The 27322-nt window shown below is 39.2% G+C and overlaps 1 protein-coding gene across 1 annotated transcript in view; it reads left to right on the top strand.

Annotated features, from left to right (window-relative positions):
• The first annotated feature begins 1602 nt into the window (after positions 1–1602).
• MGAT4D (MGAT4 family member D) overlaps positions 1603–27322 on the top strand; it is a 56425-nt gene continuing 30705 nt past the window's right edge. The window contains exons 1-5 of the mRNA XM_059924337.1: positions 1603–1696; positions 16211–16369; positions 18641–18778; positions 23027–23160; positions 25633–25679. Of these exons, the coding sequence (XP_059780320.1) occupies positions 1603–1696; positions 16211–16369; positions 18641–18778; positions 23027–23160; positions 25633–25679 (572 nt within the window). The remainder of the gene's footprint in view (positions 1697–16210; positions 16370–18640; positions 18779–23026; positions 23161–25632; positions 25680–27322) is intronic.

Below are 27322 nucleotides of genomic sequence, written 5' to 3'. Positions count from 1 at the left end.
TTGAGGATATGGGGAGGGGGAGGGGTGAGATGTGACAGGGTGAGAGAGTGGTATGGACATATATACACTACCAAATGTAAAGTAGATAGCTAGTGGGAAGCAGCCGCATAGCACAGGGAGATCAGCTCTGTGTTATGTGACCACCTAGAGGGGTGGGATAGGGAGGGTGGGAGGGAGGGAGACGCAAGAGGGAAGAGATATGGGAACATATGTATATGTATAACTGATTCACTTTGTTATAAAGCAGAAACTAACACACCGTTGTAAAGCAATTATACTCCAATAAAGATGTTTAAAAAAAAAAAAAAAAAGAAGAGTGATCAGAGCGGAGAACCCAAATAGCAAACCATGTTCAAGCTGCCCAGAGAGTATCGCCCTACTGACGTTCTCCTAGTGTTTCCCAGTCGCGGGTAAAGGTCTGAGAAATTGACACCTTGAACTTGGCAGAGCCCAGCCAATCTCCCTTGAGCTGCTGCTCTCTATATTTACAAGTTTTTTCTTTCACAAAAGTTCACTCCTTGCTTCTTTCTTGAGGGAGGGGGTACAAAAATTAGAAAATAAAGCTAAGGAGATTAAGCTGAAGGTCTGGGCTTGGTCACTCCCCACACAAGCATCTAAGCCTCCTAAGTCATTTGGGCACTTGATAGCTACTATTTAAGGCTAGTAAACTCTAAGTAAAGACACATATTTTCGGTCGGAACTTCTTATCCATGTACAAGGTTTGTACAGGAAACACGTCCAGCTGTGCAACCTGCAGCAAGTTGCTCAATGAGTATTACTGTGGCTCCATTTTTTTCTAAGTATAAAATGAAGATAATCATAGCATATTAGGTAGATGTTATTGGTATCTTCATTTTATACCTTTAAAAAAAGACTGAGGGCTTCCCTGGTGGTGCAGTGGTTGAGAATCCGCCTGCCAATGCAGGGGCCACGGGTTCGAGTCCTGGTCTGGGAAGATCCCACATGCCGCGGAGCAACTAGGCCCGTGAGCCACAGCTACTGAGCCTGCGCGTCTGGAGCCTGTGCTCCGCAACAAGAGAGGCCGCGATAGTGAGAGGCCCGCGCACCGCGATGAAGAGTGGCCCCCGCTCGCCGCAGCTAGAGAGAGCCCTCGCGCAGAAACGAAGACCCAACACAGCCAAAAATAAATAATAATAATAAATAAATTTAAAAAAAAAAAGACTGAGATGTTGTGAGGACTTAACGAGATCATATATGCAAACTGTTTAGCCCAGAGTCTGGCACAAATGTCACTTCCTACTACAGGACAATAAAGTTATTGAGCACTCACCTCGAGCCCGGCAGTGGGGAGCTTTCCCATAGTTTCTCTCTTTTAATAACCAGCAGCCCTGGCAAGCGGTTCAGGACTCGGAAGGGCCGAGCCGTAGGGTAGGAGGCAGAGGGTGCAGTTCGGTGAAGCGAGCTCCCAGAGGGCGTGTGTGCAGGGCGGCGGGGAGGGAGGGGGGAGGGAGGGGGTCCTCCCCCGCGACGCCGGGGAGCGGGGCGCAGGCGCCGTGCGTGTCCATCCTCGGCGGGCAGCGTGGGCGCAGGCGCTCTGCTCTTCGCGTCGCGCTGTCGGTTGCCGCCCGTCGAGTCAGCTCCATGAGGACCAGGCATGTGAACTTGCTGGTCGCGCTCGTCGCCGTCTTGCTCTTCAGTTTCTCCTGCTTCTGCATCTCGAGGATGACTCACACCGGTAAGCGGCGGCGGGCTTCTCTCGCTTCCTTCTCGCCTCCCGGGCTTCGGGGCTCCGGGATGACTGGGGAGGCCGGGTCGGAAAGAAGGGGAGAGACGTACTAGGAGCTTTCAGATGTAGGGCGCCCCCCCCCCCCACACCACGCCCTTGTCCGCCGGCGGTTAAACTGTACCGGGCGTCCCTGGTCCACCGGGTGGCCGTGACCCGCGCCGGGCGCGCGCGCTAACGGTTGGTGTGCGCGGCTGCCCGGTCCTCTCTTGCCTCTGCGGGGTTCAGGGGCCCCTTCTGTGCCCAGCTTTCCCCACACTTCGTCGTTTTCTTCCCCATCGTTTTCAGGGAAATGTGAATGCCTGACTTCAGGAACTCCTCTTACACAGCCAGTAAATCTCTCCTCCTTCGCGTCCTACGTTATAGTTTTGAGCCACACCTGGAAGGCTACCTAAAGTATTTGTTTTGCGAAGCTGAAAAGGGATGAGATGACGGAGACGTGATCAACAATTTAGAGCGCTGGTTTAGCCCCTGAACTTTCTCCAATGGACCGTGCGCGTTACCACTTTGAAACGCACCGAGGTTTTTAGTTTATCGCTGTCCGTAGGGTTGCCAATTCAGCAAATAAAAAGAGAGGTTGACCAGTTAAGTTTGAATTTCAGATGAACAGTGCATAAGTTTGAAGTATAAAAACTGCATGGGATATATTTATACTGAAAACATTATTGTTTCTCTGAAATTCAAAGTTAACTGGGTTTCTTGTATTTTCCCTTTCAACTCTAGTCCGTAGTGAACATTTTAGCGTTCATATGGTTGAATTTTGAATTTAAGACGTAGGAACCCTGCAAATATATTAACTCAGCCTTCCAAGATTATTCTTAGGTTGCTTTCGGTTAAATTTTCATTCTTCTTATTAAACACATTTATGTATGACTCAGGGTGCACACAGAGTAATCTTGGTAGTAGCGTGGACGGTCAAGTTTAGAAGTGGCTTTAATCCTCTAATGTTTATGTCGTCCCTCTTATTAATGTTAAAATTGTTTTAGTCCCCTACTACTAAATTTTGTCATGTACACACAATATCAACATTTTACCCCATTTGTTTGAAAGATCAGAAATGTATATTAATTTATCTGATTCATACTACTAATCTTCAATCATTTATACACTTTTATTCTTCTTCATTTTCTATAAAGAATATTATCCAAATGTGTTTTTATTTATTTTAGAACAATTAACAACGTGCACTCTTATAACAAAAAATAAACCGTTACTCGTATTTAGAAAGCAAAAATGGAAACTTCTTCTTACAGTAATTTTGGAAGGCAATTTAGATTGGTAACCTCAGAAGGCATTTTAACAGTTTGTATTCTTATAATGAAAGGGTAGACTTTGCGATACATACAGTCATTTTGATGTGTTTTTCAGTTATGACCAGGATAAAGAAGTTTGGTTCTTCCCAGTGTTTATATTCCCATTATTTGTATGTTCAAGTTCAGAAAATGAGATATTGTTCCTTAAAATACACTACTCTTAAAAGAGCAGATAAAACAGGTTTTTCATTTTCTATGTATGTGTTTCTGTGGAAACTAGTTCTAAAATAATTAGGAAATCAATTTTAGTACTGTAATGAGATGTTCTTAAATCAACAAAACACAGATTTCATTGAGTTTCTGAAGTAGCGATTTTTTTTTTATTCTTTAACATCTTTATTGGAGTATAATTGCTTTACAATGGTGTGTTAGTTTCTGCTGTATAACAAAGTGAATCAGCTATACATATACATATATCCCCATATCTCCTCCCTCTTGCATTTCGCTCCCACCCTCCCTATCCCACCCCTCTAGGTGGTCACAAAGCACCGAGCTGATCTCCCTGTGCTATGCGGCTGCTTCCCACTAGCTATCTATTTTACATTTGGTAGTGTATATATGTCCATGCCACTCTCACTTCATCCCAGCTTACCCTTCCCCCTTCCCGTGTCCTCAAGTCCATTCTCTACGTCTGCGTCTTTATTCCTGTCCTGCCCCTACGTTCTTCAGAACCTTTTTTTTTTTTTTTTAGATATATATGTATTAGCCTACGATATTTGTTTTTCTCTTTCTGACTTATGAAGTAGTGATTTTTATAAAACACCAAAATAATCCCAATGTTTTAAAAATTTGATCTCTAGTTATAATTCTTATCAATGAAAATTTGGGAATGTTTATTAGAAAGATAGCCACCACCTAGTGCTTTATTCTTTTCCTACTTTAAAATTAATTTTTACGTGTAGATAAATAATTTTTAATCTTTTAATTTCTTTTTGTAAGCTCAATAGTATTAATAATTTGTTCAACAAATATGTAAGCTTCATGAGGTGAGGAATTTTTTTTCCTGTTTTTTCCTGTTTGATTCACTACTGTGTCCTCAGAATCTTGAAAAATGTCTGACATATAATACGTATGCTAAATATTTGTTGAGTGAATGAATTTAAAAAGTACCTATTCATGTTGTAGGAACTATGCAAATAAAATTTTTTTTAAACCCTTGCTTTCATGGGGCTTACATTCTGGTTAGGGGAAATAAACAACAAACATGAGTGATGTAATTGCTGTATGATGTCAGGTGTTGACAGGGGCAGGAGAGAGAAAGTGCTATTTTTGATAGGGTTGTCAGAGAAGGATTCTCTGAGAAAGGCATGTTCGAGTAGATTCCTGAATGAAGTGAGGAAGCATTTTATGTGGATAGCTGTGGGAAGAGTTTTCCAGGCAACAAGAAAAGCAAGTGCAAAGGCCCTGTGGTGGGATCATCTTGATATATTTGAGAAAAAGCCAGGAGGACAACACGAACAGGAAGGGAGTTGTAGGAGGATGAGATCATGGAGACCATAGTAAGAGTTATGACTTTTATTCTGAGTAAGATAGGAAGCCATCTAAACAAGTGCTGGTGAGGATGTGGAGAAAAGGCAACCCTTGTGCACTATTGGTGGGAATGTAAGTTGGTGCAGCCGCTATGGAAAACAGTATGGAAGGTCTTCAAAATATTGAAAATAGAACTACCATGTGATGCAGTAATTCCACTTCTGGGTACTTATCTGAAGGAAAGAAAAACTAGAACGTTACTCAATGCCTTTGCTTCCAACAGTGGATTCCTTTCCTACCCTATCTCATTGATGTTACTGCTCTCCTGAATTATGTGCTTATTAGAATACAGTTTTTATCAATTTATATATGTCCCTTATAATACGCTGCTTAGTTTGCCTTGTTCCTGGACTTTCTAAAACGCTGCTGACAGTCTTCATGTGCCCTTCTAAATTCTCTTTGTCGTGATCAAAACCAGAAGTCTGTTACTTGTCCCAGATGCCCTGGCCGGTTGTGCTCTCATTACATTTTGCCAGTGGGAGGCAATTGTGCCAGATTAGAGGGTGCAAAAAGGTAGTAGTTATTCTGCTTTCGGTGGTTCTTCCACCAAACTACTAGCCCTCACTGGAGTGTCAGGTGTTCAGGCAGCAGCAGCAGGTCCGGTATTGTCAGTGGTGGCAGGTGTGGGAGGCAGCTAGCAGATGGCTAGGAGCCCCTGGGGTGGCTGCATCACCCAGGAAACATTCTCGGGGAAGAGAATCTGGAATTGCTTATTTGCCCTACTTGCGGTTAAACACAGTGATAACCTACCACGCTGCCGGTGGGATACCTTCTCGGTGGGGGGGGGGGGGGGGGATACTGGAAGTCTCCAGCTGATAGGCATTGGCAGAAGTTCTCTCAGTTATCACCTGTTGTTGACTGGGATGAAGTACCTACTGGAATCAAGGCCCTGGAGATCAAGCGGCTGCTGCTTTCACCAATATACTGTGTGATGACTTTAAGGATTATGGGTGCGATGGCTTTTTATTACTACGCTGAAGAGCTTTATCTATCTGCCTTTTCTGTCACTGTCACACTCTCCTTCTTGAAATATGTTCTTAGCTTAGCTCTCTCGGTTTCCTAGTTTCTCCTTGAGTTTGAAATATTGGAATTCCCCAGGGCTCACTCCTTGGAGCTTTTCACTGTCTACACCCACTCCCAACGTGATCCCATCCAATCACATGGCTTTAAATACTAAGTTCTGACAGCTCTCAAATTTATATATCTAGTCCTGACCCAGAATGATATATTCAACCGCCTAGTCAACACTTTCACTGGGATGTCAGTATTACTCTTAACAGAAACATTGATTCCCCACCCCCTAATCTGCTCCTCTCCTCTTCACCATTCCAGGACGTGGCAACTCCATTTCTCCATTGTATGCATTTCACATTATGCTGCAGAGCTTACCTATGTACTACATGTTTTTCTTTTGTATGTATAACATTTTTAAAAATTGAAAGAATTTGTACCGTGGGAATACAAAAGTAAGAAAACTGAAATGGTAGGAAGCATACAATACTCAATTCAGTTGAGAATATAGAAACGATCAATTCCTTTTTCAAAAAAGTTTTAAAGACGAATACTTTTTTATACACACGTGTAACTGATTTACTGAAGCAGTTCAACTTGCTGGGCTGTAAATATGAACAACTTTTTATTTTTCCAATTATTGCCTATACGTGTTCTATCGGAACCCTTTTTTGATAACCACAGAGGTTCATAGTAATATTGAAGACTTAACTCTAAGTATCTTTTGGTCACTTTTGGTTATTCAACAAGTCTTATTCCTGTTTTTAAATACCTATTCTGTTCTTCTAAAAAAATTTAATCTCATAGTGAATTAAAAGCTTTCTCATCATTTCCCTACTGGACAGGGACAGACTAGACTTGTGGTTCTAGGAAATGCAAAGGCAGGAGAAGAAAATGGTCTGTTTTCAGACATTTTTCCCCTTGTTTGGTGTAAAACTTCCTCAACCTTAGTGGCTTAAAAAATCACTTTGTTTAACTGTCAGTTTAGTAATCAAATTCAGAAAGGGCTCTGCCGGGCAGTTTGTGATCTGCGTGGTGTCAGCGGGGGTGCTCGGGGCTGGAGGAGCTCCCGAGAGGTCCTCCTTACCCTGGCGTCTCTCTCATCTCCCACGTGGTGGCTCATCCTCCGAGGCCTCCCCAGGTGGTTTGGGCTTCTCACAGCATCGTGAACTTAGCAAAGGTGTGCTTTTTTACAAGGCAACTACCTTTCAAAAGGCAGAAAGTGGAAGCTGCCAGGCCACTTAAGACTCCAGCCCAAACTGCTACTGCATTACTTCTGCTGTAGCCTACTGGTCACAGCAGTCACAGGGCTCACCCAGACGCCGGGGAGTGGAGAAATTGACTTTCCCGCTTGACGAGTGACTGGCAGGGTCGTGTTGTAGAAGAGCATTTGCTATGGGAGATGCTGTTGAAGTCATCTTTGGAAAATCTGCTGCAGCCCTCCTCGGTCCTTGGTCTGTACCCCTATGGTACTGGGATGAGACGGAGTTGGAGAGGCAGAGGTTCCCTTGTGTGATGGCAGCATGATGGTTTCAGTTTCTCTGGAAGATGCTTCTGTGTGGCAGACATCCAAGGCTGGGTCTTTCACGGCTGCTTCTGAGGGTCTATTGGGATCTCCCCACTTCCCATTCCCTGCTACCTGAGCCTCTCCCCCACCCCGCCTCTGCCCTCGACACAGCCTCTAGTTGCTAGGATTCTCTTGCCTTGCAGGTGACCCTCTTCAGGTGACCTTCAGTATTCACTCTAGCCACAGCAGGCTCAGGTGTCTTTGCCACTTCTAGCTGTGTGCCTTCAGGCTACTTCACAGATGTTCCCTCTTCGCTTAGCAATTTCTCTCTCTCTCTCCTGCCCCTTTTCATCTGGCAGGATATTTTTTTTTAGCTGCATAAGTTATTTTAATTGTAAGTTCATAAAAGTCTACATTAAATGTATCATCTTACAAAATAATAATCTATGATATAAAAAATGACTGAGCCAACATTATTTGGTACTTTTGATACTTCCATTAACTTCAACTTAACTATTCCCTTTCCAAATATGAAATTTAAAATTGGCAAGCTATTTACAAAAAGATGTGTAATTTATTTCCAAAAAAGATGTGTAATCTTTTGCAGACATTTTGTTGGTCCAGCACTTCAGCAGTTTTCAGGTAGAGATGCTCCCCAGCCATTGACTTAGTGGAGAGAGGGATCATTGTGGAGCACCCAGATTTTATGAGTGAATTTCTTGGGGTCTCTCTTTCTCATCTTGTTGGAAGGAAAGCACCCTTATCCCCAACCAAGTGAGGGAGTGTATGCGTGCATATACGCATAGAAAGCCTTGTGGGAGTATGCCTGCAAAAGAGCACGGCGCCTCTAAGTCAGCAGAGTCCAGGATCCAAGTGCGGGCTGTTCAAGACAATAATTGAAATGTCTTGTGGAATTTAAAATATGTAGAGCAAAATGCATGACAACAATTACAAGATAAGGTAGGAGAGGGGGTAAATGGAGTTAAGTGGTACTCAACTTGTAGCACTATTGAGAAGTGAGGATGTAAGAATTTGTATTAAGCTGTAATAAGTCAAGGATTCACGTTGAAATCTCTAGTCTAACTACTAAAATAATAGTCAAATAATGCATAATGATATCACTAATTATAGTAAATGCTCCAAAAAAGAAATTAAAATATTTCCTGACTGGATCTAAAAACAAAACCCTGTTTGATGATGTTTACAAGAGACACACCTAAAATTTTTTAAAGACATAGAAACGTTGGAAGGAAAAGGATGGAAAAATATATACCAGCAGCCCAAACCAAAAGAAAGTTGGTGTAGCTATATAAATATCAGCCAAGTAGACTCTAAGGCCAAGCACAGCATAAGTGTTGAACAAGCATAGAAGAACTTCATGAGCAATCAAGGAAATGCAAATTAAAAACACAAGATACCGTTTCATACCATTCAGATATTTTAAATTAGGAAATCAGACATTTGGTGAGGATGTGGAGCTGTAGGAATTAACACACACTTCCCTTTGGGGGGACATGAAGTATACATTCAGTCACTTTCATGATGAAACCTATGCCTTTCCTAGGTCCTAGCAACTCTCCTACTAGTCAGGGCTGAAACTGGTGTGCAGCCTTATCAACGGCTTATGGCCAGCTTCTCTTCTCACTGATGAATACCCATGCCTTAGAGCTTGTTAAATATTTAAAATAACATTCCTACCACCATCTATATCCTAGGGAAACTTTTGAACATGTTTACTAGGAAACATGTACCAGAATATATTCTTGATAGCATTTAAAAATAATTTTTCAACAGTAGAAGAGGTAAAAATGTTGTTGTATATTCAAAAGAGTGGGACATTTTACAGTAATAATAATGAATGAACTAGAGCTTGACTTACTGATATGGATGAATTTCAAAACATAAATTGAGCAAAAGAAGCAAGTACAGGAAAAGACATATTTTATTTATTAATGTCTAATAACCAAATGTGCATCAGCTTGCAAAAGTGGTAAAACCTTAAAGAAAAGCAACAATTAATACAAAATTCAAAACGGGAGGAAGGGGAATTTGATCTTGGAAGGAAACAGCATATCTAAGCCTAAGGTAGTAGCGGGTTCATGGATGTTCATTTTTATTATTGTCTTTCAAACTTTTACATACTTAAAAAAAAAATTAATAAACAGAAACCTCAATCAGACAGAAGTGACCAGAAGGGGGAGCTCTCATGCCCTGAGATGCTGGCAGAGCCCAACGGGAAAAAGAAAGACTCCTCTTCTTTAATGTCAAGGACTCAGCCAATGAAAAGCCATGGACTCTTTGTTTACTGTAGCCCTCCCAACTTCCTTTTCCCCTCTATAAAAGAGAGCTCCTTCCTTTGCTGTGTAGTGACTTGCCATGGTTATGGACTCCGAATTGCAGTTCTCTGCTGATACCAAGTAAACTCTTTTTTTTTTTTTTTTTTGTGGAGAAATAACTGACAGTCTATTTGTTTTAGGTCATCAATACTCTTTGTAATGTTGAAATATTTCACCATAAAACTAAGGAGTAGAGGAACCACTCATAGGGAGTTTAAAGTGCATGGTACATAGTGTAATTTGATTATTGCAAAGCATACATGGAGGGGTGTAATCTGAAATGTACTTACCTTTTTAGCTTCATCTCCTACCAACTGCTTCAAATATTCTTTCTTTGGAACCACACTGGGTATACAAATAAGTGAATAATACGTTTAAAGTGGGCCAGTACTTAAACGCAATGCTTTTTCCCCTTCTTTCTACCCCCTGAGTGAATCACTTGCTTTCCCCTCACTACGCCATACCAGTTTATACTTATGCATTTATGCTGTAGTTTTCTTAGTCTGGAATACCCTTCCCTGCCCTCTGCTGTATGCAAAATTCTATACCTTCTTCAAGTTTTCAAATATTCCCTCTTCTCTGAAACCTTTCCTACTTCCCTCTCCCACACTTCAATCTTCCGTAAGAATTAATAATTCAAAAAAAAAGAATCATTCCTGCCTCCCTTTGCCTGTGGCACTTAAGGATAATTCCAGTTTAACAATTATTTTATAATTAGTTGTTTTTTTAACTGATTTTTTTACATAAATTTATTTATTTTATTTATTTATTTTTGGCTGCGTTGGGTCTTCGTTGCTGCGCGCGGACTTTCTCTAGTTGCGGCGAGTGGGGGCTACTCTTCGTTGTGGTGTGCAGGCTTCCCATTGCGGTGGCTTCTCCTGTTGTGGAGCACGGGCTCTAGGCGTGTGGGCTCAGTAGTTGTGGCATGCGGGCTTCAGTAGTTGTGGCTCGTGGGCTCTAGAGCACAGGCTCAATAGTTGTGGTGCACGGGCTTAGTTGCTCTGCAGCATGTGGGATCTTCCCAGACCAGGGCTGGAACCCATGTCCCCTGCATTGGCAGGCGGATTCTTAACCACTGCGCCACCAGGGAAGCCCCTAGTTGTTTAAATATATGCTCCTTTCCCCTATACCTTGCATCCTGATTGTCAGTTATTTAGAGCAGGGATCTGGCTTTATCTGTGTTTGTTTACCTATCACACAGCACAGTGAGTGACACATGGTAAGTATTAAATGTAAGAAAGTATGACTATCTCAGCTTGCTTCTCATTACCAGAGGTGTTTAGTGAATGAAATAAGGTGGAAAAGTCAGGTCGTGGCCATATTGTATCGGATCTCCTATATTAAGGCAAGTGTTTAGACTTTATTCACTGAGCATCCCGGGAATCATTTAAAGTCTTTGAGCAGTGTTTCCAGACGATTAAACATAGATTGGAGGTGAGGGACTATTTAAGAGACAGTTATAACAGTGCATCTAGAGGCAATAAAGACTTGAACTATAGTAAAGTCAATGCTGAGAAAGATAAAACAATTAAAAGGGTCTATGATGGTGCTTCTCAAATTTTAACATGCATACCAGTCACCTGTGAATCTTATTAAAGTACAGATTCTGACTCAGTAGGTCTGGGGTGAGTCCTGGGATCCTGCGTTTCTAATAAGCTCATAGCTGGTGCTGTAGACTCATGCTGTCCAACATGGTAGCCCTCAGCCAGGTGGCTGTCAAGCACTTGAAATGTAGTTAGTGCAACTGAGGAACTGAATATTTTATTTTAAGTAATTTAAATTTAAAAACGGAAACAGTGCAAAATATTTCTCCATTAAGCAAAATTTTGTTGTTTTGGTGAGACTGCATTTTACTGTAACTTATCAAAAGTTAGCATCTGAGTTACGATGTACTGTAAAAGTATAAAATATACACAGGGTTTAGAATACTTAGCACAAAAAAATGCAAACTATTCCATTAATTATTTTCATGTTGATTACATGCTGAGAAATATTTTAGATATATTGGATTACATCATCTATACTGTTTACAATTACTTTTACTTGTTTCTTTTTATTTGTTTTTAATGTGGCTGTTAGAAAATTTTAAATTACAATTGTGACTTGCATTTTACTTATACTGGGGAGCAGTGAGTTGGACCTCTGCTGTGAGAAAGCAAAGTCAGTTTTACTTAGGATCTTACCTGGACCCTTTTTTATGGGTGGAAGTCACATTGTACACAGGGACTGGTGTTTGTTTTCACAATTTCACCTCAGTTGACTCAAAACATCAAATTATTCAAACTTTTGCAAAATAATTTTGTAACATTTCATCCTCTAAAATACCTGAGTGAAAAGGCAAGTAATATAAATATTTTAAATAGAACATTGATGAATTATCAGGTAAAAATATACAAGAAGCAGATCCAAGAGTAGAGATTATGTCCTTTAATATTTCTGTATGATTGTTTCTGAAAATATTACTTCCTCTAGAGAAAATTCTTTTCATGTTTACCAAATTGATCCCTCAAGGACTGACTGACATTGTGGAAGTCCAGAAATGTTGCATCATCCATGATATATGGACTCCAAACACATGATCCATTTTGCAAAGAGAATATTACCCTGGAAACCCCATTAACAGGGTTATACTGGTTAAACCACACCCACTGTGAAAATTTTAAACATCCTCAAATAGTACCCGCTGTATGAATACTCAAGATTTATCTGGATAGTTGCAGTTCTTTTGATTAAAGCATGATTCAGTTTTAGAATCACTCAAATCAGTTCCTACGCTGACGAAGCCATTTATCCATTAATTTGTTTATTCATTCATTCAGCATATATTTGTGTAGGAGCTATATGGCAGTCACTGTTTCAGGCATAGGGAATTTAATACTAAAAAAACCAAAGTTCTTGCTACTCTCAAGCTTACATTCTAGAGAGCTCTGGAGAGAGACATAAAAACAGCGAATAACAACAGTAATAGGAATAATAAACAGTAATAGGAAGTTGGGTAGTGATAAGGGATTTGAAAAAAAAGGATCGGGGAGAGAGGGGGTGTGCTATTTCATAAAGGATGGTAAGGTAAGCTTCTCTGAGGAGGTAACGTTTTAGCAGAAAACCAAATGAAACTAGGGAGCTCTGGCCACATCAGTATCTGGGGGACGAGCTGAGAAATTTTCAAGAGCCAAAGTGCTAAGGTGGGAGAGTGGTTGGCGTGAGGAATAGCACAGAGGCAAGTGTGTCTGGAGCTGCTCCCCAGAATGAGGGAAGAGGGGTGGGAATGAGGCCAGAGAGGGAGCCGAGGCCTGGTCATGTAGGGCTCTGTCCTGGTGAGGGCTTTGGCCCCTTTTCTGAGTGGGATGAGGAATCTCTGAAGGGTTAGAGCAGGGGAATGGCATTATCCAGTCTTTGCCACAGGCTACACATACGTGTGCTCGTGTTCATAAAAGGCAGAGGAGTGAAAAGATATTAGATGTTTCAACCCAGAAGGATCACCATTATTTTTACATTTTTGTATTTTACCTTAATTAAAAAGAATCCATCTGGAATGTATTGTCTTAAAGGTGGTGAATTTATCTTTTATTCCATCCCAAATTGACAGCAAATCTCTATGCTTTCCTTGCTAATTGAAATATATTTTTCTATATTCTCATGGCGCTAATAGTTTTCTCTGTATATTTTGATATTTAGCTATATAACATATAAAGAATTAATTTGTTTTCATCGATAGAGTATGCCTTTTTCAGTGTAAAATGAACCACTTTATCTAACTTAATGCATTTTCCCCCCGCATGATTGTATTTGACATTTATATACTGAAGCGAGGGGGAAAAAAGTAAGCACAGGTCTAGAACTATGTAAAGCTAAACAATAATAGTGGTTCTCTTTAAGCAGTGGGATTACAATGGATTTTGTTCTTTTCTGTGCCTTTTTCTAAAATTTTAGCTTGTGTATTGCTTCTCTAATCAGATGTTTCCATATTTTAACAAAGCACCCAAGGTCAGAAGCTGCTTTGCGCCCTCATTTTCTCTGGGCCGTGTGTTTTGCCACGCATTTGGATGCCTCATAAGCATTATGACTACCTCTGGCCCTGCTCCTTTTCCTGTTTCCCAGTCCAGAATGAATACCAGGTTAGAAATCTAGAGTCATGTTGGAAACCTAAGAGGGATTCTTTTCTCTCTCTCAATCAGTTAAGTCTTGCCAATAAAAGGTCTCAAATATTTCTCATATTCATCTCCTACTTCCTAATCCTTTCTGCCCTGGTTTGTTCTTTATCATCTCTCACTTGAAACTAATACCACTGTAGATTCCTAACTGGTGTTTTTTCCAGCTTTAGTTTTGTCTTCCTGAAAAAATCTTCTATGTGGTCACCAGAATGATCTTTCTAGAACATATGTTCTACCTAATAGTCTTCAGCTATGCTTCTCAGTTAGATAGTTGTTCCCATGATAGTCTGTAGTGGTGTCCCAAGATGTATAAAGTCACCTGCAAAAAATAAGAGTGACTCCATTATCTTTATACTAAAACAAATATGTACTGTGGAAAAGGCTACAAAATTTGTCCACATTTTATAGAAACTTTACAGAAATTCCATGAATGTGGTGGGCTACTTCAAGTTATGCCTCTGCCTGTGTCCCTTTTGTTCAGATTCACTGCCATTAGAGGTTTTTATAAGAAAGGTTTGAGAAACACTAGTTTATACGAAAAAGTTCAAGCTCCTTATCGTAGCTTATCAAAAAGATCAGCATAACCAGATGCCTCTTTTAACCTCACACTGAATTTTTCCCACGTTGCCCTGAAATAATGAACAGCTTCTGGGTCTTTAGAGACCATGTTTTTGAATGCCTCTTTGCCTTTCCACACTGCATTCCAAGAGAATGCCTTTCCTCGTTTCCCTCGACAAATAACTCGAGCTCCTTCAAGAGTCCGTGCAGGCCTCACATCCTCTAGAATCCTTCTCCAGCTTTCTCTCCCCTCCCCTCCCAAACCGTCTCAATTCTGCCCTCTGTGAGTACTGTTACCACTACTCGCCAGGGGTTGAAACCTTGTTCTGCGGTGCCCATATTTCCTTCAAGGGGATATCTTTCATTTCACCCTCCTAGAGAGGACATTTCAAAGTGAACACTTGGAACTTCTCCCAGTAGCTCATTACCTTCCTCACAAGACCGAGGGATTCATCTGAATGGTGAGATTGGTCAGACCTGACTTCTATGGTCCAAATTAACAAGGCGGCAGAATTGCTTCCTTAAAAAGGCAACTTAGGCCATCTCTGGCTCTTCCTCGTATAATAACTGTCTTATGTACTCTCTGAAAGAAGGGCTGGGCTCCCTCTCTACTTTTTCCTCCTAAGTAGTAAGCATAGGCGGCAAGTCACCTCCTTTGTGGGTGGCCCTGCTGTTGTCCAGCTCCTCTTTCAATAATGGGGTGGGAGTAGGGGTAAATTAACTTGGGTAGAGAAGTAGGACATCCCAGTACACTCTGCAATATGCCCACTGTCAGAGAGCCCCAAATAAGGTCGATAGTCCCTATTTGGGGCTGGTGTTATCAATGTGTGTGCTTAATTAGTTAAAACCCGAGGAGAAGGGAATCTGTAACATCAGAAATATCACACTGATTTCAGTCATCCATTTAGTTCTACCAGTTAGCCAGTAAACTTCCTGAAGGCAAGAACTGAGCATATCTTTTTTATTTTTGTATTTCCATTGACACAGAGTACTTGGCAAATAAAAGGTGTTTAATTTTTTATTTATTAATTTTTTTCTGATTACAGAAGCAATGCAACATGATTTTAGGAACAAAAGAATTTTGTGAAAATAGGAAATAAAAAATGATTCAACAAACCAAAGATTATATATTAACAAAATATAAACCTGTACACTTACTCTTTTTTCCTATATTAATGTACTTTCTTTGCAAAAAAGGAAATTATATGGTTTTGTTTTTGTGTTTTTACAACATTAAATATTCTTCTAAAAGGTGATTTTCATAGCTACATAGTATTTAATTGATAAGTGAAGAAAGTAGCCCATTGATAAATAATATTTATTAGACATTTGTCAAAGCATTTTTTTTGTGTATGCTTTGCTACATGGTTTACGTGCATAATAGCATTACGACTTCTCAACAGCTCTGCAGCAGGGATTTTTATATATCCATTTACACCTAAAGGAACAGAGGCTAACAGAAATTAAGTAGCTTGCCCAAGGTCACACAAATATTAAGCGGCAAAACTGGGAGTCAGTTCTATGTGATTTGACATGAGAGCCACCAGAACTCTTAAAAGGATATATTGTAATTTATTTAGGATAGTTCCATCCCTGGGCATTATGGTTGTTTTCAACTTCCTTACAATGATAAATAATGCTGCCTGTGTTGAACATCCTTAGAGCTAAATCTGTGTACATATTTCTAGTCATTTTCTTCAGAAAAATTCTTAGAAGTGAATTTTTTGGCTCAACTGGTTTTTCCCTCTAATTACAAATCTAATACATGCACAAAATGGAGAATTTGGAAAACATAGAAAAGCACAAAATAATAAAGCAAAAACCATTGATCATCTCACCTTCCAAATATTACTATTTTTAACATTTCGTTCTTTTTTTCAGTCCTTTATGTATATACATATTATATGTATATAGCACTATATATACATATAAGTGTAGTTTTTATGTAGCTATATTGAAGCATATACTTTATATCTTGTTATATATTATAGAAAATTGTATGATACCATTGCTACATGTATATATATGTATACACATATACACATATGTTTTCTTTGTAGGTAATCAATTAACTAATTGTAGAAACCAAATTTCGGAGTTTAAGGAAACTATACTACGTTTAAAAAATAAAACGGAAATAAATCGCCAAGAGCTGATTAAAGCCTTCAATCAAATGAAGTATAAACTTGCAGAGAGAGAAGATGCATCGCTAAACTCAGGTTTGGGTGGTTTTTGTTTTTGTTTATGGTGGTTTGTTTTTTAATGTTTTGTGTTTAGAAATTTAGATTTTATGCTTTCTGACTTTAGGGCATTTCTTCCCAATAACTATAACTAAATCAGTATTCATTCTTTTATTGTGAGACATGCAAAAATCAGGTAAGAGACATCACTGATAGACTTCCTCTCATCTCTACCTCGAAAATGGTCTTCCTCTGTTTTCTGTCTCTGTGAATTGCACCACCATCCGTGATCCACCTGAGAGAAGCAGCCAGTAACCTGAACATCCTCTCTGAATCCTTTCTCTCCCTCTAGCATACTTCTTCCATGGCAGTTAGTAAGCAGTCCTGTTGATTCATAATCCTATATAGCTCACAAATCTGTCCACAGTTTTCTATCACCATCTCTACTACCCTAGTCAGGCCACCTTCATGCTTCATCTGAAGGACTGCTAACATACTTCTTTTTTTTTCTCTCTCTCCAGTCTTGCCCCACCTATTTATTCTCACTTTAGCCAAAGTGAAGGCTACACTGTCCTGTATATCAACCTTCAGTGGCTCCCCACTTCTCCAGGGTAAAAAGTCCTGCCTCCTGCTTCCCCCTCTGTATTCAAATACCCCCTCGGAACTCTTAACCCCTGGCAACCACTAATCAGTTCTCTGTTCCTATAGTTTTCCATTTTCCAGTATGCCATACAAATGGAAGCACACAGTGTGTGTAACCCTTTGAGGCTGACTTCTCTCACTTAGTATAGATTCATCCAGGTTGTCATGTGACCAATTGTTTGTTGCCGAATAGCGTTCCATTGTATGGATGTGCAATGGAGAGTTTGTTTCACTAATTGAGAGACATTTGGATTGTTTTCAGGTTTGTGTGTTTTTTGGTCATTACAAATACCTGTTGCCATAAGCATTCGTGTACAGATTTTTTTACATGAAGGGAATTTTAATTTCTTTAGGATAAATATCTAGGATTGATGAGCATATGGTAGGTGTATGTTTAACATTATAAGAAACTGCCAAGGTGTTTTCCAGAGTGGCTGTACCTCTTGCAGCAATGTATGAGAGTTACAGTCACGCCGTTTAATTATAGCCATTCTAATGCCATGGTCTCTCCTAGTTTTAAGTTGTATTTCTCTGGTGACTAATGATGTTGAACATTTTTTAATGTGCTTATTTGCCCTCCATATATCTTCTTTGGTGAGATGCCTGTTCAAATATTTTACACATTTTTTAATTGGGTGGGTTTTTTCTTGTTGTTAAGTTTTGAGAGTTCTGTATATATCCTGGATACATATCAGATGGATGTGTGATTTGGAAATATGTTCTCCAAGTCTTTGGCTTTTCTTCTCATTCTCCTATGGTGTCCTTCAAAAAGCAGACATTTTAAATTTTGATGAGGTTCAGTTTACCAGTTTTCCTTTTTATGTATTATGCTTTTGACATTGTACCTAAGAACACTTTACCTAGCTCAGGGTCATAAAGATTTTCTTTTAATTTTATAGTTTTAGGTTTTACATTTAAGTCTATGAAACTTTTGAGTTTATTTTTATAAATGGCATGAAGTATAGGTCAAGTTTCAGTCTTTTTCATGTGGATGTCCAAGTGTTTTAGCACCATTTGTCAAAAAGGTCGTCCTTTCTGCACTGAATGACCTTTGCACCTTTTTCAAAAATCAATTGACCATATTTGTATGGATCTATGTCTGGATTTCTGTTCTGTTCCACTGGCTTCTGTATCTGTTTGTTCTGTAATACCCCACTGTCTTGATTACTATATTATGTATTATGAGTTAAATTGGGTAGTGGGAGTCCTCCAACTTTGTTCTTCTTTTTCAAAATTATAGGGGCAAATTCAGATGAATGGTACGGATGGAGTCATTAAATGCTGAGAGCCTAGAAAACAAAGTTATAAAGATACAAGCTTTAATGATGTGATATTAATCAAAGTAGTAGAGCAGGCCAATTAGAGCATGTTTTAGTTCTGCTTCCTGCATTTGGAACTGTCAGTTCTGTTAGCCTCTAGTTGTGTCACTCATAGTGTTAGACTTAAATTAAATACTACCTTTAAAATAAACATGAATCAGTAATCTTTGAGCTATATTTTATAGCCTTATGATTTGATAATTCACATTTAATAGTATGTATCATATATACTGAATACTAAATTAATCTGTGAATTAACTTATTAACGCTCATTTTAAAAAATTGTACTGGAAGGAGAAGAATCCCTACAAGCCATGAACTCAGAAACCCTATCTTTTCTCTCTTTCAGTTAAGAAGAAAGTGAATGCATTGAGTAAGAATGAAACAGTATCTAATGCATTTGAAGTCTTAAGGTTCTTTTTCCCCCATCTAAGGAAAGTAGACAGAATTTATCCTGATGTAATCATTGGCAAAGAGAAAACAGGCGGTAAGAAAACTTAGAATTGGAAAATCAAATACAGACATTTTGCTCGTTGGGGACATCCTTTTAAGTTTTAAAATGTAATCCATTAATATGATACTCAGATTGATATATAGACCACCAGCCTATCTGGCATTCATTTGGATTACCAGAAATCAATGTACTGTCTGACAGAAAAAATTGTTCAACAAATATTTGGAGACTTGAATTCAAATTCAATTTTAGTACAGATGCTTTGAAAATAAGTCAATATGAGCCAAACATCATTAAGTATCTGCTAAGTTCTTGGCAACTCTTTTCTCCCTTGGTTTTGATAAATCTATTTCTTGTCTGGTTATTTTCCTATTTCCCCATATTTTGGGGGACCAAAGTCAACAAAAGCTTTACAGGAGAGATAATGTTTGAGCTAAGCCTTGAAGAATGAGTTCAAGTTCACCAGGTATAGGAGAAAAGGAAAAGCATTTGCATTAGAAGCAGGGATACTAGGCTAAGGCTCAAAACATCTGCCATTGCCACCAACCTCGTTCATTCCAATGGGTGAGTCACTCTAGGCCAGAGGTCAGCAAACCAGAGCCTGCAGGCCAAATCTGCCTGTTTTTAAATAGTTTTATTGGACCATAACCATACTCATTGTTGTCTGTGGCTGCTTTCATGCTACATCAGGAGAGATGAGTCGTTGCAACAGAGATGATATGGCCCAAGCACTGAAAATGTTTACTATCTGGCCCTTCATCGAAAAAGTGTGCTGACCTCTGCTCTAGGCAGTTCCTTGGGAATAAGTAGTGTTGGTCTATGTCACATGCCTCTGACAAGCCTATTGTGTTGAGATGGGGGTGTCAGATGACATTGTTTACCATCTACTGAATTCTCACTGTGTTTCATATACTAAGTTAGATGTTTTCTTTCATTATCTCATTTAATAATTCTCACAACCCAATGCAGTAGGCCTGTGATTACCTCTATTTTAAACCTGAGAAAATGAGGCTTGGAGAGGTGATGGAACTCTTTGAGATCACGCTTGTAAAAGTTTTTACCTGCATCAGATTCCTTCTTAGGAGTATTTTGATTGTGTCATGTAAATATGTACATATACATGCATACACACGCGTGTGAATGTGTGAGAGAGTGCATGCCAGACAAAGCTACAGCGTACAGAAGAGGTGGAGTCGAAAGACACAGGAACAACAAAGTCAGTACATGGAAACTCTAAGCTGCTAGATGCCAGGGAGAAGCACAGGCTTGGATAAGCATCAGCAAAGATAAGCAGAAGCCCATGATACAGAGTGAAAGGAAGGAGAGACAGAGGGATGGGTAATCGGGAAGAGCAATGGAATTCCTTGTGTGGGAGCTTGGGGTGTTGAAATAACCCAGTTATGAGCGCTGTGTTGGGAGGACAGGCTTCCATATAAACCTTCATCGGCAGAGGTAATTTAAAGGGAGATTTTAGTTACTTTAAAGGTGACATAAAACATTTGCAAAAGTATTGAAGCCTGGAGCATGGCCTACTGGGGAACCTGTCATCAGTCTTGTATATTCTACTTTCTGATACATCTCAGATAATTTCTACTCTCTATAGCCCCTCTATAACTATTTTTTATTGAGCCCTCATTTCTTGTCTGGTCTATTGAAATAGACTTGTAATTTTTCTCATGGCTTTAGTTTTGTCGAAGTCAATTCACTCTGTGCACTTTCCTCAGAGATACATACTCAAATACATGCTCAGCTCTTCCTTAAGATCCTTCAGTGGATCCTCAGTGCATGAAGGGTGAAGTTAGCTCCTTAACATGGTATATGCACAACAAGCTATATATTTCAAATCTCAGTTTCCACCGCTTCCTTTTTTTTCCAGCAACCCCAAACCACTTAACGTCCCCCCAGAATAGGCCAAGCGGTCAGTGTGCGCTGACCGCTGCCTGTAAGGAGCACACCGCCTCCCACAACCCACAGCTAACTTTCCACATGAGTCTCTGATCCACTGTGACTTTTCAGCTTGACTGACAGCTTCCGTGTGAAGTCTTCCTCGTCCCCTCATTTAACAGACTTCTACGCAGTACCAGCTGCTTGCTAGGCTCTGGGGAACTAGTGGTGAACAGATGTGGACCTCATCCTCATAGAGACAAATGGGCAAACAATTACAGTAGAAAGTAATCAGTGCTCCGATAAGGGAAGTACAAGGGTGGAGCGAGTACTCTGTACTCAGGGAAGTAGGGAACGCTTTCTGGAGGAAGTGACATCTAAACTGAGACATGGAGGGTGAAAATAATCGGAATAGGGTAAGCAGGGAAAAGGCAGATGGTGGATAGTGGAAAAGGAGCGGAAAGAAATGTGAAAGGTCTAACAGCAAGAGGGCCTGGAAAAAAAGATTGGGCTTGTGTGCACAATTGGGGCTGGAGCCTATTGGCAGTAAAACACGGGGCAGAGGCCACATAGTAAAGGAGTTTGGCCATTCGTTTATCCACCCCAGAGTTTTGGACATTATTATGTGGCAGTCCTTATATTAGTGCCAGGTTCACAGTAATGGGGAGCAAGAGAAGCAGAGTCTCCCCTCACTCAGCTTGCATTCTCACCTGGAAGGCAAATGGGTAACAGCAAAAAGGGCGATAAGTCTCATGAGAGATGAGGTAAGAATACAGAGCTGGTGCTCCCAGCCTAATTTACAGAGCATGAGGAGAACTGGCCCAAGGAGCCGGAGAAGAGTGTTCTCGGCACCAAGGAACGGCACGTGCAGACTCCTGCAGAGGGGCGGGGCCTGTCTGGTCAGTTTGAGAAGCTGAAAGACATGAAGGGAGACTGGTTTGGAGGGAGGGTAGTTGGAACAGAAGAGGTAGGTCAGACCGGGTCACTAAGGGAAGGGCCCTGCAAACTTTTGTGAATGCTTCCTAGGTCATGGGAAGCAATTCCAGGAATTACATTTGAAAGTGGATCCCCAAGCTTGCAACTTAACTCCTGCTTAACTTAACTCCATTTGTAAAAATAGAGTTTAAAAACTTAACTCCATTTGTAAAAATCAATTCCAGGTGGAGTGTAGCTCTAAATATAACAGGCAAACAGTAAATGATCTAGAAGATAATCAGGAAAGCATCCTTATGACTTGAAGATAAGCAAAGATTTCTCAACAGGAATCAAAAAGCACTGACTATAAAGGAGATGATCGATAAATAGCACAATATTAAAATTAAGAATGTCTCTTCTTAATTTCAAGAGGTAAAACATTGAAAAGCGAACCCATGGTGGGAGATGGTATTTGTAATATATATATAACTGACAAAGGATTCATATTCAGAAGCTATAAAGAGCATCAGTAAATCAGTAAGAAAACTAGAGACAACTTAATAGAGAAATGGACGAGATCTTAAACAGGATTTCACAAAAGAATATCCAAAGGTCAACATACATATGAAAGTATGTTCAAACACAATAGTAATCAGGGAAATACTGATTCTTACTGCTCTCACTGAAGTTCAGTAATTTTTCTTAAAGCCTCTCATTTTTTTGTATACCAGGGCTCCAATTGTTTCAACAAGTTTTTTTTCCAGTTTTATTATTGCTTTTTTAGGGAGAGATTTTTTTCTGAGTTCCTCACTTAGCCATTCTGGAAGTACTTATCCCCGTCTTAAAGTGGGGAAATTAAGACTGGAGAGGCTGTATATCTGACCAAACTCAAACAGCCAAGCACTGGTACAGCCAAGATTGAGTCTGGGTAGACTTCACTGATAGAAGCTTAATAGCTACTGGAATAACTTGGGGTCTGTTCTCCCAGTGCTTCAGTCATTAATACGCAGTAAAAGTTACTTAGAGGAGTGGATTCATTCCATCAATCATTTGGAAATTACTTCATACAGTTTTTTCACAGGTGAAAATATTTCGCAGTATTTTTCCTGTTTTAGGTTCCAACATCTCCTTAGGAAGAAGAGTAGAAAGTCAGCCAATGTGTGATGTTTTGTACCCAGTTAGATGAAAGCGATAATAAATGGACAGTGGCTAGTTTTATTTTTCAGTACGTTGAAACTCTCCAAAATGAGAACATCTTGGAGTCTAATGCATTTACTAACAATCCACGGCAAATTGGAATTTCCTCAAACAGAAAATGAAATATGTGATAAAAGTTAACAGCAGTTTGGATTATTTTTGCAGTAGAGTTTCAAACACTTTTTTGATGACCACACAACCCAAACATAGAAGCATAGATATTAATGCTAAATTATGTTTTTCTCTGTGCTTTGAAATGATGATGCCATACTCCTGTGTCTGCAGTTTCTTTTGCGCTGGGTATTTCCACTGTTAACAGAGGAAATCATAGTTACCTGAAGCAAACGCTGACCTCTATCATCTCCAGGATGACTCTTTCAGAAGAGAAGGACTCTGTCGTGATTGTCTCTATTGCAGATGTACGTATGAAAGATAAGTAGCTCCCCTCACTCCCGACCTGTAGTCTCTAAACACCCTTCCTCCATGGTAATCACTGTATCATTTTGAATTTTTTCTTAAATTTAAAAAAGCAATTCCTAAATGCCTTTTTTGAATAACAGTGTATTTAATGCTTGTTTGATACCACCAAGAAGGAATTAAATATGTCAATCTGAAAAGAAAATGAAATAGTTCCACGTGGAGAAATGTGGTTGTATTGTTAAATATGTTACCAGGAGCCCTGTATACTCTATGGTACAGAAATTTTATTTACGAACAGGACATTAAAATTGATGCTGTAGTAATAAAACCCGCCCAGCCCAATAAAAGGTTGGTATATGAATCAAGAGATAATTTATATTAAGTCACAGTAGCCGTCATTAATTGAGGGACTCCTTTGTATATCTGAAGGACTGTGGACAATTTTTATATACATTATTTATAACCTGCATTACATCCCTGTAAAGTAGGTATCCATATGAAGAACCTGTAGCTTAAAGAAAGTAAATAGTTTGCCCAGCAGTTAATAGAGCAGATTCAAATCTGTGTCTCTCTAATGGTCCCAAAGTTTTCTGTCTTGCCTCTAATGCCACATAAAATTATAAAGTATGGTATAAATATTAACACCATAAGACCTTTCAGAGGGAAATTTAGCAAAATGTGTCAGATTTTAAATGCATATATCCTTTGAATCAGAAATCTCAATTCTTGGGAGTTATCCTAAAGAGATAATCAGGTCAGAATTTTAAAATACTAAAAATACGACAGTATAGTACAGTAGTTGAGAACACAGACTGGATCTAGACTGCCAAGGTTCAAAGGCCAGCTCTTCCACTTTCTGGCTTGTAAGCTTGAGCAAGTTACTTAACTTCTCTATGCTTCACTTTCCTTATTTGTAAAATAATGATGATATTGTCTATAGTATAGGGTTGTTTGGGCCATTAAATTAGCTGATATAGTTAGAGTATTTACAGTGACACATACTAAGTGTTCAGTATGATGCATGACACATACTAAGTGTTCAATAAGTGATAAGTTCAAAGCTGTTCAGTGCACTATTGTTTTATAATAGCGTAATATTAGAAACAACCAAAATATCTATCAATAAGAGACTAAGTACTTATGTCTACATTGCAATAATCTGTAACCACTGAAAGGAGAATGAATATCCACATTCACTGATATAGAACGATGTCCTTATCATACTGTTGACTGAAAAAAGTTGTGAAGTATCATGTTTAACATTATGTTGTCTATGGAAAATGTGATAGAAAAAAGGAAGGAAGGAAAGAAAGAGGAAAAAATAGACAGATGATAGAATATATAAAGAAAAAAAGAGAGTGGGCAAACCTTAGAATGATGGTCTCCAAAATATAAATAATGGTTGTCTCTTGATATTGGGAGTTAAAGGGATCTTTGCTGTCCTATAAAATTTTTTTCTCTGTTGTTTGAATTTTCTATAAAAAACATGTCTTAGAATGCAGAAAAACTCTAAACAAAGCAAGCAATAGAAGAATTAATAGGAAAATAGAAATAAGAGGTTAAACATTCTCTCCAAATTTATTTTCTTAATATTGGAAGCATATACATAATCTCCAAAATGTTTTATGACATTACCATGTGTTGCATATTACAGTACTATGTTTAAAATATGTTTTAGTGTGCTTCTTGTTTAGTGCTTCTAAAATATGTTTCAGAAATAGCTGGTGATTCAATCTTTGGCTATCTTAAGAAACTTAAGTACTATAATAGATTTGTCTGCATCATGGCTGATATTTTTAAACAAGCAGTCTAACTATATACATTCAAAATTGCCTTTCAGACTACTCAGATTTGACAGTAGAACTATAAGTATTCAAAATATTTTCAGAATTTTGTACTGGGAATTCTTGTGGGCCCTGAGGCTGCATCTTGTAAATGACATAGATTATGTAAAGAAAAACATTACCTGAAAGTATAAACCACCGAAAGCTACTTACAAATGAGTCTGTCATCTAATCTAGCAGAGTAGATACACAAAGTTTGTTGATGGAAGAAAATTGGGGAATCAAGCCGAGAAATACTGCCTGGAAAAATGTGGTATAATTGTGAAGTAAGCTTGCTGTTATATAATACTCATAAAATGAAGACACTTTCAAAGAAGAGCAGTTCTTTGAAATAAGCCATCCTATTTTTAGGACAAAACTGTTTTAGATACATAAGCTTTATATACTAATTTTTAAGTGTAAATAATGTGTAGTGATATTTCATATTGTGACAAAGAGAAAATAAAGTATTTTCAGTATTCCAGTCAGATCTCTTAGATGCATGGATATTTTAAATCCTTTCATAGAAAGTAAAAATGCTAGAAATTGTTAAGACATAATAACATTCCACACATAAACTAGATTAGCATGTATTAGTAGAACTATGAGTCATGCTTAGTTTCAGTAAAATATTTCTCTCATTTTTAGAGTAACGAAGATTATTTAAAATCTGTGGTTGACATGATTACAAAAAAGTAAGTATTTTGTGATAAATTTAAGAATAACTGTTCTTTCATTTTTCTATCCTGTTTTTTTCTGTCCAATTACATGATTTTATTAGTGATCATATTCTTTTTAATAAGTGTAGCTGTGCAGAAAAAAACCTGTAGTTCTATCAATGCTGTGATGAAGTGTAGCTTATAATTTCCCCCAAATTTTGTACCTATTAAAATCCATATTTGTCATGTTATTATTGTTATAATAGCTATTCCCCATGAAATCCATGGCCTCTGAGAGAAACCTACTAGATTATTTTTTAAATATTCTTGCGTTTCTTACTGTATGAGGTTACTTTCACTGCTTCTGCTTACAACCTCCTGCTGTACGCAGCCCGGGAGATGCAAGCACATGCCGATGAATCAATATGAAGTTATTTATCAAGCAAGATGCTGTGGAATGGACCCAGCCTCCCAAATCCTTATGTTTAAGCAGGCGATACAACTGGTAAAAAGCAAATCACAGCCAGGAAGCTAGTGTTATAGTGGCATGGGGAAGGCATTGTGAGAACATATAGAGGAGGAAGTATTTCACTTTACCTGCAGATACCAAGGACTTTCCTGAGAAGATAATAACTGAACTGAGTCCACGTGTAAGTAGACATGCTTCAGGCAGATAGAAGGAGGAGGGAATGCCTGGCAAATAGAATTGCTTGAGAAGGCAGAAGGGCCAGAAAGGAGCATGCTACTTTATGGGAAATATAAGTATATCCTGAATGTAGTAGGTGTTTGGAATTGAGGAAAGATTGGTGGGAGATAAGGCAGGTCATGATGAGATCATGAAAGGCCTTACGTATGATGCTAAAGATATGTGCTTTTTTTAAAATAAATTTATTTTATTTATTTAGTTTTGGCTGCATTGGGTCTTCGTTGCTGCGCGTGGGCTTTCTGTAGTTGTGGTGAGCGGGGGCTACTCTTCATTATGGTGCGTGGGCTTCTCCTTGCAGTGGCTTCTCTTGTTGCAGAGCATGGGCTCTAGGCACACGGGCTCAGTAGTTGTGGCGCACAGGCTCAGTAGTTGTGGCTCGTGGGCTCTAGAGCGCAGGCTCAGTAGTTGTGGCGCACGGGCTTAGTTGCTCCGCGGCATGTGGGATCCTCCCGGACCAGGGCTCGAACTCGTGTCTCCTGCATTGGCAGGCGGATTCTTTTTGTGTTTTTGGCAGGCAGATTCTTAACCACTGCGCCACCAGGGAAGCCCAGGATGTGTGCTATTTGTGCTACAGGCTAGGGTTGCACACACGGCCTTCAAGCTGAATCTGGCTAACAGGCTTGTTTGCTTCAGCCAGCAGTGTTTTGCTTTGTTTGTTTTTCCTCACCAAATAGCTCTAGCAGATGAAGCAAAGTTATTCTAGTCAAAAGAATTCCAGCCAGTGACTGTAGAATAAATAGAATTAGAAGATCACCATTTTGAAAAGTAACTGATTCAGGCATATCATGAAGTGACAGGTGGATGAGGAGCTTTGCAAGGAAGGTGTACCAGTCAGCATCCAAGCAGGAAACTCTTGGTAGTTGAGAGGGAATAGAGAAAATTTAATACAAAAAATTGGCCAAAAAAGTTTACAAGAGCTGAGAGAAGAAAAAGGAGAAGAAAGGAAACAGGAGAAGCATAAAGGGAGATGAGA

This window comes from Balaenoptera ricei, chromosome 5 (genome assembly GCF_028023285.1).
Source record: "Balaenoptera ricei isolate mBalRic1 chromosome 5, mBalRic1.hap2, whole genome shotgun sequence".
NCBI classification, from domain to species: Eukaryota; Metazoa; Chordata; class Mammalia; order Artiodactyla; family Balaenopteridae; genus Balaenoptera; species Balaenoptera ricei.
The sequence above is the reverse complement of the archived record's forward strand: the minus strand, read 5'-3'. Positions and strand labels throughout refer to the sequence as shown.